The sequence below is a fragment of the Pimephales promelas genome, chromosome 6 (assembly GCF_988280905.1).
Source record: "Pimephales promelas chromosome 6, fPimPro1.hap1.1, whole genome shotgun sequence".
In the NCBI taxonomy this organism is placed as follows: domain Eukaryota; kingdom Metazoa; phylum Chordata; class Actinopteri; order Cypriniformes; family Leuciscidae; genus Pimephales; species Pimephales promelas.
The window spans coordinates 9560661-9572438 of record NC_142774.1 but is presented as its reverse complement, the minus strand read 5'-3'; the positions used below and the strand labels follow the sequence as shown (position 1 = coordinate 9572438).

The 11778-nt window shown below is 36.6% G+C and overlaps 1 protein-coding gene across 3 annotated transcripts; it reads right to left on the bottom strand.

The window, feature by feature from the left end:
• Positions 1-1764: 1764 nt before the first annotated feature.
• LOC120491249 (uncharacterized) lies at positions 1765-8130 on the bottom strand. 3 transcript variants are annotated; one of them, XM_089132070.1, is made up of 12 exons: positions 8020-8130; positions 7653-7715; positions 6115-7037; positions 5805-5866; positions 5444-5613; positions 4682-5004; positions 4364-4425; positions 4003-4172; positions 3393-3544; positions 3244-3302; positions 2921-3090; positions 1765-2473 (listed from the first exon to the last, which is right to left on the bottom strand). In XM_089132070.1, the coding sequence occupies exons 2-12, from the start codon at positions 7693-7695 to the stop codon at positions 2388-2390; spliced, it is 2220 nt and encodes a 739-aa protein (XP_088988196.1). In that variant the 5' UTR covers positions 7696-7715; positions 8020-8130; the 3' UTR covers positions 1765-2387. The 3 variants fall into 3 exon arrangements, with proteins under 3 accessions (XP_088988196.1, XP_088988197.1, XP_088988198.1); XM_089132071.1 differs by having other exon boundaries at positions 4682-5001; XM_089132072.1 differs by having other exon boundaries at positions 6115-7034.
• Between the last annotated feature and the right edge of the window lie 3648 nt (positions 8131-11778).

Genomic DNA, 11778 nt, shown 5'->3' with positions numbered 1-11778 from the left:
CGATTGCCCAATAGAGGCCAAATGTCCCGTCGATCATTCAAAAGCCACGGCCCATCCCACAAACCCACTATTTGCCCGATTACCCACTATAGTGGCCAAATGTCTGTTGACCCCCGCTGACCACTCACATGTCACGCCCCGTCCCACGAACCCACTATTTGCCTGATTACTCACTATAGTGGCCAAATGTCCCGTTGACCCCCCTGACCACTCACAAGCCACATGCCCCTGTCCCACACGAACCCACTATTTGTCCGATTGCCCACTATAGCGGCCAAATGTCCTTTCGACCCCAGCTGACCACTCACAAGCCACGCCCGTCCCCAGCCCGATTACCCAATAAAGTAGCCAAATGTCCTGTCGACCCCCACTGACCATTCACAAGCCTCACGCCCCGTCCCACGAACCCACTATTTGTCCGATTGCCCACTATAGCGGCCAAATGTCCCTTCGACCCCCGCTGACCATTCACAAGCCCCACGCCCCATCCCACGAACCCACTATTTGCCTGATTACCCAATAAAGTTGCCAAATGTCCCATTGACCCCCGCTAACCTCTCACAAGCCATACCCCATCCCATGAACCCACTAGTTGCCCGATTACCCAATAAAGTAGCCACATGTCCCGTTAACCCCCGCTGACCATTCATAAGCCACACGCCCCATCCCACGAACCCACTATTTGTCTGATTACCCACTATAGTGGCCAAATGTCCCGTCGACCTCCGCTGACGACTCACAAGCCCCACACCCCATCCCACGAACCCACTAGTTGCCCATTTACCCAATAAAGAAGCCAAATGTCCCACTGACCCCCGCTGACCACTCACAAGCCATGCCCGTTCCACAAACCCACTATTTGCCTGATTTCCCACTATAGTGGCCAAATATCCCGTGGACCCCCGCTGACCACTCACAAGCCTCACGTCCCATCCCACAAACCCACTATTTGCCTGATTTCCCATTATAGTGGTCAAATGTTCGGTTGATCCCCCTGACCACTCACAAGCCACGCCCAATCCCACAAACCCACTATTTGCCCAATTTCCCACTATGGTCAAATGTCCTGTTGACCCCTCTGACCACTCACAAGCGTCACACCCCGTCCCACAAACCCACTATTTGCCCGATTTCCCACTATAGTGGTCAAATGTCCCGTTGATCCCCCTGACCACTCACAAGCCACGCCCAATCCCACAAACCCACTATTTTCCCGATTATCCACTATAGTGGCCAAATGTCCCGTCGACCCACGCTGACCATTCACAAGCCCCACGCCCTGTCCCATGAACCCACTATTTGCCTGATTTCCCAATATAGTGGCAACATGCAGTTTTATGCAATTCCCTATGATACATTTGATGATATATAATGTCATGTTTTTGAAAATACTTCTTTACTTACCAATGAAGGTGACTAAAATTTTTTGTAGTTGATTATCTGGACAGAAATTAGTGAAAAATGCCCTTTTCAGTGGAGAAAAATATGGAGCCATTATACATGTCCACGTGTGGGAAGAGGGAACACAATGTGGGTCATGTTACCACTATTTTGCATTTTTATTGTTTAATATGTGAGTTCCTCTCCCTTAGAGAGAATTGACCAATAAATTGTATTAGTTTTTATTTAAAAAAAAAAGCTAAAATAGACTATATTGCCTGATGATATGAGAACAGCATGGATCCCAGCTTATCTTGTTGTCACAAGTCAAAGCTGAAGTTGAATAACCTTGAATTTGTTCATGAAGTACTTGAAGCAATGGAATTAATTTAAAAACAGGATATTCACCCTTCATTTAATGAAACATATATTCATACAATATAATACAGATTATTTATCAGAATATTTTTTTTACTTTCCATTATGCCTAGATTAAATACATAGATTGCTCATGTGTACCTTTGTTGTAGATACTCAGCATCTAATTAATATATTGGTAGATATATTTTATTGAAAAGAAGAAAAACATTGTCAGTACTGAATCACATTAGTACCTTTAGAATATAGACATTTCACTTGTGCCATTTCTGTGGCATAGAGAAATGTTCAGATTTATCAGAACATTTTTTCATTACTATTACTCAAAGATTAAATACATTGCACATGTGTACCTTGGTTACAAAAAAAATTAAATAAATCTTCAGCAGCTAACTAATACATTGCCACTTGAATGGAATGTTCAGATTTGGTTTCAACCGATCCTCATTCCTCCAGCAGTGAACAGAGGAAAAATGCCCTTTTTAAAAAAAACATAACTCACACATAGCTTTTGTATCACCAGACTCTATATGTGGCAAAACAGACCAGTAAATATTACAGCTATAGACTCGTTTTGCTCTGTGATTTGACCAAAAATATCCAAGATGTCACAGTACATGATTTTGTGATTAGTGCATCACAGCTGACAAAAGAAGCGACGCGAGGGTCATCCACAAAGCTGTGAGCATACTAGCCAGGACTGGAGACCGGTTAGCTGTAAAAAATAAATAAAGTACAAATAAATGTATTATTAATAATTCACACATTAATTATTGATTCAGTTAAGCCAGTAAACAAAGTCTATGGAAACAGCTTACAAATGGATCAATGGACCCTTTATGGATCAATCAATCAACCATCCAATCAATCAATTCATTAATTCACTAAATTAATTAATTATTTCATTCATTCATTATAATAAATGAATTAATTAATTTATTCATTATAATGCATTCATTCATTAATTCATTCATTGTGATTAATTAATTACAGCCCACACTACTTGTTACTTATATTTCTCTATGACATGTTCTGTGTGAATGTTGTAAATTTCTTATTTATTATTCATCAAGGAATATTATTAGAGTGGCTAAAGCAATCACATTTTTAGAGACATTATGTATAAATCGTTACAGGAAAACAGAGAAATAAATGTACTGACCAGTGACTCCTGAGAAATCTGTAACTCTGATAGTTTTTGGATCAACTGATAATTTGACTGTTCCATTTCTGACAGCTTCAGCAAGACCCCTCGCCAGGTCTGACGAAGTAGGATTATTAGCAGGAATATTGTCAAATCCAAGTAGACCATCTACCACAATAGAGCCAGAACTGAGAGGGGACAAAGTTCATAAATGAATAAATAGAAAAACTGTAATGCAACAACTGTACTAATGACTTATAAGCAGCTAAACTACTCAATCAATCAATAAATAAACAATTACATTGAGCATTGACTGTATTTAGAATTGTATAACATTTTACCTGAACCGCGAAACCAACGAGCGCTTGAAGTTCTTAAAACCACTGTAAAATCCATCAAGCTATAATAAAAAATGAGTAAACAGTTCAGGAGAGATTTCATTTTATAAAGAAAAACTAGAAAAACGTTCAAATTGTAAAAAGACAATTACCTCAGAGGTGATGTTTTTTGCCAGCGTTGTGGCTGCTTCAGATGCTATATTTAAAAGATCCTGTTTAAAGTCATCATTCAGTTTGAAGGTTATATTGTATTCTGTATTGTTAGCAGCTGCTGAAGATACTGTTGCAGCTTCAGTCGGAGTCACTTTTGTTCCGTTTTTGGGCAGAATTAAAAGGAAAATGGGTCACAATTCAATAATACTTTGTAGTATTACAAAGACAGCATTTTGTATATCCTACAAGATTGTGTGTGTGTGTGTGTGTGTGTGTGTGTGTGTGTGTGTGTGTGTGTGTGTGTCATCAAACAAGAACCATTTAAACAATTTTGGGTTGGTTTAACCCAAATTTGGGTACAATATGGACAAACTAAAATTTTTAATTTTTGCAATTTTAACCCAACTTCAACTTTCACTTTCAACTGTGCATTTTTAAAATGCATTTTTAACCCAACATTTGGGTTGGTCCATATTTTACCCAAATTTGGGTTGAAACAAACCAGCATTTTTAGAGTGAAGGATTGTATATACATTCACGAAGGGTTCACAATGTAACAGACAAGTATCTACTGTAACAGGAAAACAAATAATTTGTAAATACACTGACCACTGGTTTCTGTGATAGCAGTAGTATTGATGGATGAGTCATTAATTTTGAAGCTGAAATTTCCATTCGTGATAGCTGTAACAAGGGTGTCTTTCACATCTGTCACATTGGGACTAGTGGCATTCGTGGAGTCAAACTCGAGGACAGAATCAACCACAATGGAGCCCTTGCTGTGGAGATCAATCATGTTGAAACACAGACAGATAATTAACAAAGAACTGAACAATTAAATGGTCCCTTGACTTACAAACTGATAAACTAATCCAGTCAGGAAAGCAATCGCTAATCAAACAAATCATGGATATATCCATCTATAAATAAAAGGGTGTTTGGTATTGACTACAAATGAATGTACCATTACCTGAACTTCCGAATGAACATGCGGGAGAATTTTGGAAAACGTCTTTTGTAAACTCGAGAACACTGTAACACATAGATAAATAATCATATAAATATCACATTACATGCATAGCCTAAGCATTTCTTTTTTTCGGATCAAATCTCCCTGCAAGAAATAGTGTTTTAAAAACAGACAAAAAACAAGTATTTAGCAAACTATTCAGCGTGTAAAAGCATATATCATCAGTGGTATCTATTTTTAATATTGCCAATACACAACATTACCAGAGTCTACTGCTATTGCAATCAACATTCATGCCTCATAGGAGAAAAATATTACCTCATTGATGATGCTATTTGACAGCTTTATGGTGTCAGGATTACTGAGATTGGAGTAGATTTCCTGGAAGTCTTGAACAATACTGAAGCCTAAATTAATCTGTGCAACTTTAGCAGGTGTGGAGACTGTCGTCACTGGAGTTGCAGTTTGACTCGTAACTGGAGTTGCAGTTTCATTCGTAACTGGAGTTGCAGTTTGATTCACAACTGGAGTTGCAGTTTGATTCACAACTGGAGTTGCAGTTTCATTCGTAACTATAGTTGCATTTTGATCCGTAACTGGAGTTGCAGTTTCATTCGTAACTGTTGCAGATGTTGTTGCTGCTTTGGGTAAAATTAAAATGGTACAAAGTTCAGCAAAAGTGTCTCAAAATTAATGCTGAAGATTTATCATTTATCATTAATGCTGAAGATTTATCATAATTTAGCATGCGGATAGTTAGGCTGACAAATGGAGACAGGTAGGAAGCCATATATATATATATATATATATATATATATATATATATATTCTCTCTCTCTTTCTCTCTCTCTCTCTCTCTCTCTCTCTCTCTCTCTCTCTCTCTCTCTCTCTCTCTCTCTCTCTCTCTCTTTAGAGAAAAAAGTTACTTTATTATCCATATTTTATCCAAATTTGGGTTGAAACAAACCAGCATTTTTAGAGTGAAGGATTATGACTATGTATACATTCACGAAGGGTTCACAATGTAACAGACAAGTATCTACTGTAACAGGAAAACAAATAATTTGTAAATACACTGACCACTGGTTTCTGTGATAGCAGTAGTATTGATGGATGAGTCATTAATTTTGAAGCTGAAATTTCCATTCGTGATAGCTGTAACAAGGGTGTCTTTCACATCTGTCACATTGGGACTAGTGGCATTCGTGGAGTCAAACTCGAGGACAGAATCAACCACAATGGAGCCCTTGCTGTGGAGATCAATCATGTTGAAACACAGACAGATGATTAACAAAGAACTGAACAATTAAATGGTCCCTTGACTTACAAACTGATAAACTAATCCAGTCAGGAAAGCAATCGCTAATCAAACAAATCATGGATATATCCATCTATAAATAAAAGGGTGTTTGGTATTGACTACAAATGAATGTACCATTACCTGAACTTCCGAATGAACATGCGGGAGAATTTTGGAAAACGTCTTTTGTAAACTTGAGAACACTGTAACACATAGATAAATGATCATACATATCATACTTGCATACAAGCATTTCTGTTTTTTGGATTAAATCTCCCTGCAAGAAATAGTGTTTTAAAAACAGACAAAAAACAAGTATTTAGCAAACTATTCAGCGTGTAAAAGCATATATCATCAGTGGTATCTATTTTTAATATTGCCAATACACAACATTACCAGAGTCTACTGCTATTGCAATCAACATTCATGCCTCATAGGAGAAAAATATTACCTCATTGATGATGCTATTTGACAGCTTTATGGTGTCAGGATTACTGAGATTGGAGTAGATTTCCTGGAAGTCTTGAACAATACTGAAGCCTAAATTAATCGGTGCAACTTTAGCAGGTGTGGAGACTGTCGTCACTGGAGTTGCAGTTTGACTCGTAACTGGAGTTGCAGTTTCATTCGTAACTGGAGTTGCAGTTTCATTCTTAACTGGAGTTGCAGTTTCATTCGTAACTGGAGTTGCAGTTTGATTCACAACTGGAGTTGCAGTTTCATTTGTAACTATAGTTGCAGTTTGATTCACAACTGGAGTTGCAGTTTCATTCGTAACTATAGTTGCATTTTGATTCACAACTGGAGTTGCAGTTTCATTCGTAACTATAGTTGCATTTTGATTCACAACTGGAATTGCAGTTTCATTCGTAACTATAGTTGCATTTTGGTTCACAACTGGAGTTGCAGTTTCATTCGTAACTATAGTTGCATTTTGATTCACAACTGGAGTTGCAGTTTCATTCGTAACTATAGTTGCAGTTTGATTCACAACTGGAATTGCAGTTTCATTCGTAACTATAGTTGCATTTTGGTTCACAACTGGAGTTGCAGTTTCATTCGTAACTATAGTTGCATTTTGATTCACAACTGGAGTTGCAGTTTCATTCGTAACTATAGTTGCATTTTGATTCACAACTGGAATTGCAGTTTCATTCGTAACTATAGTTGCATTTTGGTTCACAACTGGAGTTGCAGTTTCATTCGTAACTGGAGTTGCATTTTGATTCACAACTGGAGTTGCAGTTTCATTCGTAACTATAGTTGCAATTTGATCTGTAACTGGAGTTGCAGTTTCATTCGTAACTATAGTTGCATTTTGATCCGTAACTGGAGTTGCAGTTTCATTCGTAACTGTTGCAGATGTTGTTGCTGCTTTGGGTAAAATAAAAATGGTACAAAGTTCAGCAAGTGTCTCAAAATTAATGCTGAAGATTTATCATTTATCATTAATGCTGAAGATTTATCATAATTTAGCATGCGGATAGTTAGGCTGACAAATGGAGACAGGTAGGAAGCCATATATATATATATATATATATATATTCTCTCTCTCTTTCTTTCTTTCTTTCTTTCTCTCTCTCTCTCTCTCTCTCTCTTTCTCTCTCTCTCTCTCTCTCTCTCTCTCTCTCTTTAGAGAAAAAAGTTACTTTATTACTTGATTTTGGACATAAATGGACATTTTGGACATTTGGACATCACCAACTAACCCTATTTGCACCTGAAGTGCATTCTAATTTGAGAGTAAATACACAGTACTTGTAATTATGTTATGTTGTTGTCACGTCAGGCTAAAGAAAAATCTATATATAACTGTGTTGTTGTGATAATCACTTTTTAGATGTCACTTTCTTTTTCACTAAACCTTCTTGTGGGTATAATGATTTTATTTATCATTTATCATAGTGATTTTTGATAAGCCTTGACTTTTGTAATTCAAGTCCAATGATACAGAATGATTTGGAACAAGTAACACTGCTAGATCCTTACCAGTTAGACACAGAAGAACAAGTACAATAATCCTCCACTCCATTGCTACTTTTAGCAATACGCCTAAAAAGATAAGCATACCAAATTTCAAAATCAAATTCATTTCTTCATGCAATATTACACAGAGAAAAAATCCACAGGGCTGGTGATCTTGTTACAATTTCAAAAAGTATCAAGAGCTGAATAAGCACCAAACAAATGCTGTTATATTTACCAAGTGCGTTTTTATTTAATAAACACAATATTTTCTACACATTCCTTTACAAAAAAATAAATAAATAAATAAATGCACACTTCTATAATAATGTTTATACTCATCATGATATGGATACAGAAAACAACTGAAAAGAAATGTCTAGCTACTTACTTTTTAAAGATAGGGTGAAAAAGACAATCCAGGTTACTCCGTACAGCAAGCTTTTCAAGAAAAGTTCCTGTCATCTGTTGAATGGTCACTTCTCACAGAGCACAGCAGACAGGTGAGATGGGTATTTAAAGCGGGACAGTTTTTTCTGAAGAAGAATGGACCAATGAGAGTTCATTGTTTGTTGACAAACTTGATTAACAACAGTATTAAAATGATAGCTTCGTTTCATGGTAAATGATGACACACGATGACAGTATCCTGCTTGTATGTTGAAATGTCAGTTTTTGACCAATTATGACAAACTGAAAAATGTTACTATTTACTTGAATGTACTTTATTCATGTGGAAATTCAACACCCTTGACTGAAGTTGGTGTTTCCGAAGTAACATTTTTCCTTATAAAATGTATTAAAAATTCAAATCTAATGTGTTCGCAAAAACACTTTCATATAATGGAAAGTAAAGCCATTTCTTTCTCTTTCATTGAATTTGAGAAGGTAATACATGCTCTGTAAAGCTTGATCAGACATTCACAGTAGTTGCACTGAAGTGTTGTAATAATCTACCACTTCACAAGACTGGCCTCAACTTTAAATATTTTTAAATGACGTTTGAAGGCACATCTTCTTTTCTAGTCCGAGTTGCTGTATTTAGTTTCTTGCTGTTTTTGCTATTTTTTTATATGGGGAATATTGTTATTGTACAGAACATTAGTCAATACTCTGTTGTTTTAATAGTGCTTTATAAACAAATAAACTAAATTGTTAAAGGCTTATAATAATCCAGGGTCTGGATTAAGCCTGATATGCCCTTGGATAACTCACAAAAGCAACAATGACCTTTCTATCATGACAAAAGATTTTCAGCATGGTTATGGATAGGACAATGTTAATGTATTTGGTCTTGCCGGAACAGATCTGATATGCTGCGGAATACGGCCAATACATACGCTGACAAACTGCTGTGAGTGTGGAACATTACAGTAATGGCAACAAATGAATGTTCAAATTGTTCATGAGGAGGAATTTTGGAAAACAACTCTTGTAAACTCGAGAACACTGTAACACATAGATACATAATCATATCATATTACTTGCAACAAGCATTTTTCAGATCAAATTTTCCTGAAAGAAATTTAGTTTAAAAACATATAAAAAGCAAGTATTTAGCAAAATATTCAGCGTGTAAAAGCATTACCAGTGGTAACTACATTGCCAAAACACAACAACATTACCAGAGTCTGTGTATATTGTGTGTGTGTGTGTGTGTGTGTGTGTGTGTATTAGTACTGTCCATTGAGTCAGTATGGGATGAGTCACAAACAAAGGGTGTGATGTAAATTGTTTCCCAATCATGTTGTATTTCCTGTTCATTAACAAAACACTACATAACTGGCTTTTCCAGCAAACAGTTCTCGTAACTCTTATTGTTTGTTCCAAGCCAAACTAGAGGTAAAAATGCTCTAACAATTTTTCACACATTATACTTTGTCCATCATTTCCATGTGAAATCCTAAAGTTCTGCAACAATTTTTATATGGATTACAGCCTATATGTTTCTATGGCTGTTATCAGTGTTGCATTTTTGATTTTACTGTTTCCTTGTGAATTTTGGTAAATAGGCAAGAATGCTTTCCTCATGCCAAAACTTCAGTGTCACAGAATGGTCTTATAGCACTGTTTTTTTTTTTCAGGTTTCGCCTAGTCAATTCTTTTAAAACATATCACAATAAACAGTTGTTGTTTTGTAAATGCTCTCTTTCTAATATGCTTTTTGATCTTTTTTTTAATTGACATTTCAAACTGGTAAAGTCAAAATGTCCGTTTATCAAAATTTTCAATAAATGTAAAGTGTCAGACATAAGGACTGTCCAGCAAAGGAAAAACAACCAGGGGCCCTAATCACACACCACACACCCGGCACATTCATGAACTCTCGCCAATCTTGTTAGAGCATTTTTACCTCTAGTTTGGCTTGGAACAAACAATAAGAGTTACGAGAACTGTTTGCTGGAAAAGCCAGTTATGTTTCCATTGTTTTGTTAATGAATAGGAAATACAACATGATTGGAAAAAAAATAAATTTAATCACATGTTTTCTTTTTTTTTTCTTTTTTTTTGCGTTTTTTTCTCAGAGCAAATCATCAGGCAAACAGTTTGCAGCTCTAGTTTCTGTCTAACGTCCATATTCGTGTGTTGTGTTCTTCGTCTTCTTCGCCTATTGGCGCGCGTGCTGTTTCAAGTCATTTCCGGTTCGTTTTATCGCATGTTTTTTTTTTTTGTGACAAAACGTGCTTTGTAGACAAGATAGAATCGTTGGGGTGAGTTGTTGTCAACTCATGTAGTGTGTTACCTCCTTGTATTTCCTGTTCATTTAACAAAACATTAGGAAACTACATAACTGGCTTTTCCAGCAAACATTCCTCGTAACTCTTATTGTTTGTTCCAAACTAAACTAGAGGCAAAAATATCTAACCACAAAAATTTCTTACCTTCTTATCTCTGGATGCTCTAAGAATTTTTCACACATTATAAAATTCTACAACAATTTTTATAAGGATTACAGCCTTCATTACACTTCAGTTTCCTTGTGACTTTTGGTAAACAGGCAAGAATGATTTCCTCATGGCAAAACTTTAATCTCACAGAATGGTCACAAGCCTCTTGTAATTATTGCATAGTTTTTTAGGTTTCGCCCAGTCAATTCTTTTAAAAAATATCACAATAAACAGTTGTTTTACAGTATTGTAAATGCTCTCTTTCTAATGCTGTATGCTTTTTTATCTTTTTTTAATTGACATTTCAAACTGGTAAAATCAATGTGTCCATTTATCACTGTTAAAATGTTCAAAAAATGTGAAGTGTCAGACATGAGAACTGTCCAGAAAAGGGAAAACAACCAGGGGCCCTATCATACCAAGCACAATCATGAACGCTCACCAATCCGTTATGAAAGAGCCAGCAACGCATCAAAGACGCCTCGCAGACGCGTTGCCGAGCCCAGAAAAATATAATAAATCTTATAAAATAAATCTTATTTTTATTTTTTTGGCGTTTTTTTTTTCCAGAACAAATCATCGATAGAATCGTTGAGTGAGTTGTTGTCAACTCGTGTAGTGCGTTTCCTCCTGTTTCAGATCAATCACGTTGTGTTGTGTGTGGTGTGAACAGCTCAACAACTTGAACACTCCTGATTTAAAAGAGAGCAAGTCATGTAGTGTGAACCGCACAGTTCAGCCCAGCATTTTAAAATATGTAGTGTGAATCATGTAGTGAGTTAGATCAGTGTTTCCCAACACTGTTCCTGGCGGCACACCAACACTGCGCGCCTGATTCAACTCATCAGCTCATAATCAGATGAATGATCATAATCATAACCAGGTTAATGAGCTGATGAGTTGAATCAGGTGTGTTTGATTAGGGAGACAAAGAATACGCGCAGTGTTGGTATGCCGCCAGGAACAGGGTTGGGAAACACTGAGTTATGGGGCTTTCACACAGGACGCGGTATGCGCTGCGCTGGCCGCTGGGTTTGAGCGTTGCCCTTCAGATACAATGTGATTTGCGCTGCGCTATGCTGTATGATATTATATATATATATATATATATATGTCTGTGCATGTACACATATAACATCGAAATCATGAGCTCAGTTCATTTTTAGAATAAAACATTTATTCTAATGACAAACGAAGAATTTATACATATATTAAAACACACCTGACAAGCCGACTTGAATGGAGATATGTCTCCATGACAC

What these genes read in the sequence shown, in the direction of transcription:
- LOC120491249 (XM_089132070.1), bottom strand. Translation starts at nt 7,695, where the DNA reads ATGGAGTGGAGGATTATTGTACTTGTTCTTCTGTGTCTAACTG. An exon ending in ATGTTCATTCGGAAGTTCAG is followed by an intron (nt 5,614 to 5,804) that starts GTAATGGTACAT and finishes TGATCTCCACAG; the next exon opens with CAAGGGCTCCATTGTGGTTG. An exon ending in ATGTTCATTCGGAAGTTCAG is followed by an intron (nt 4,173 to 4,363) that starts GTAATGGTACAT and finishes TGATCTCCACAG; the next exon opens with CAAGGGCTCCATTGTGGTTG.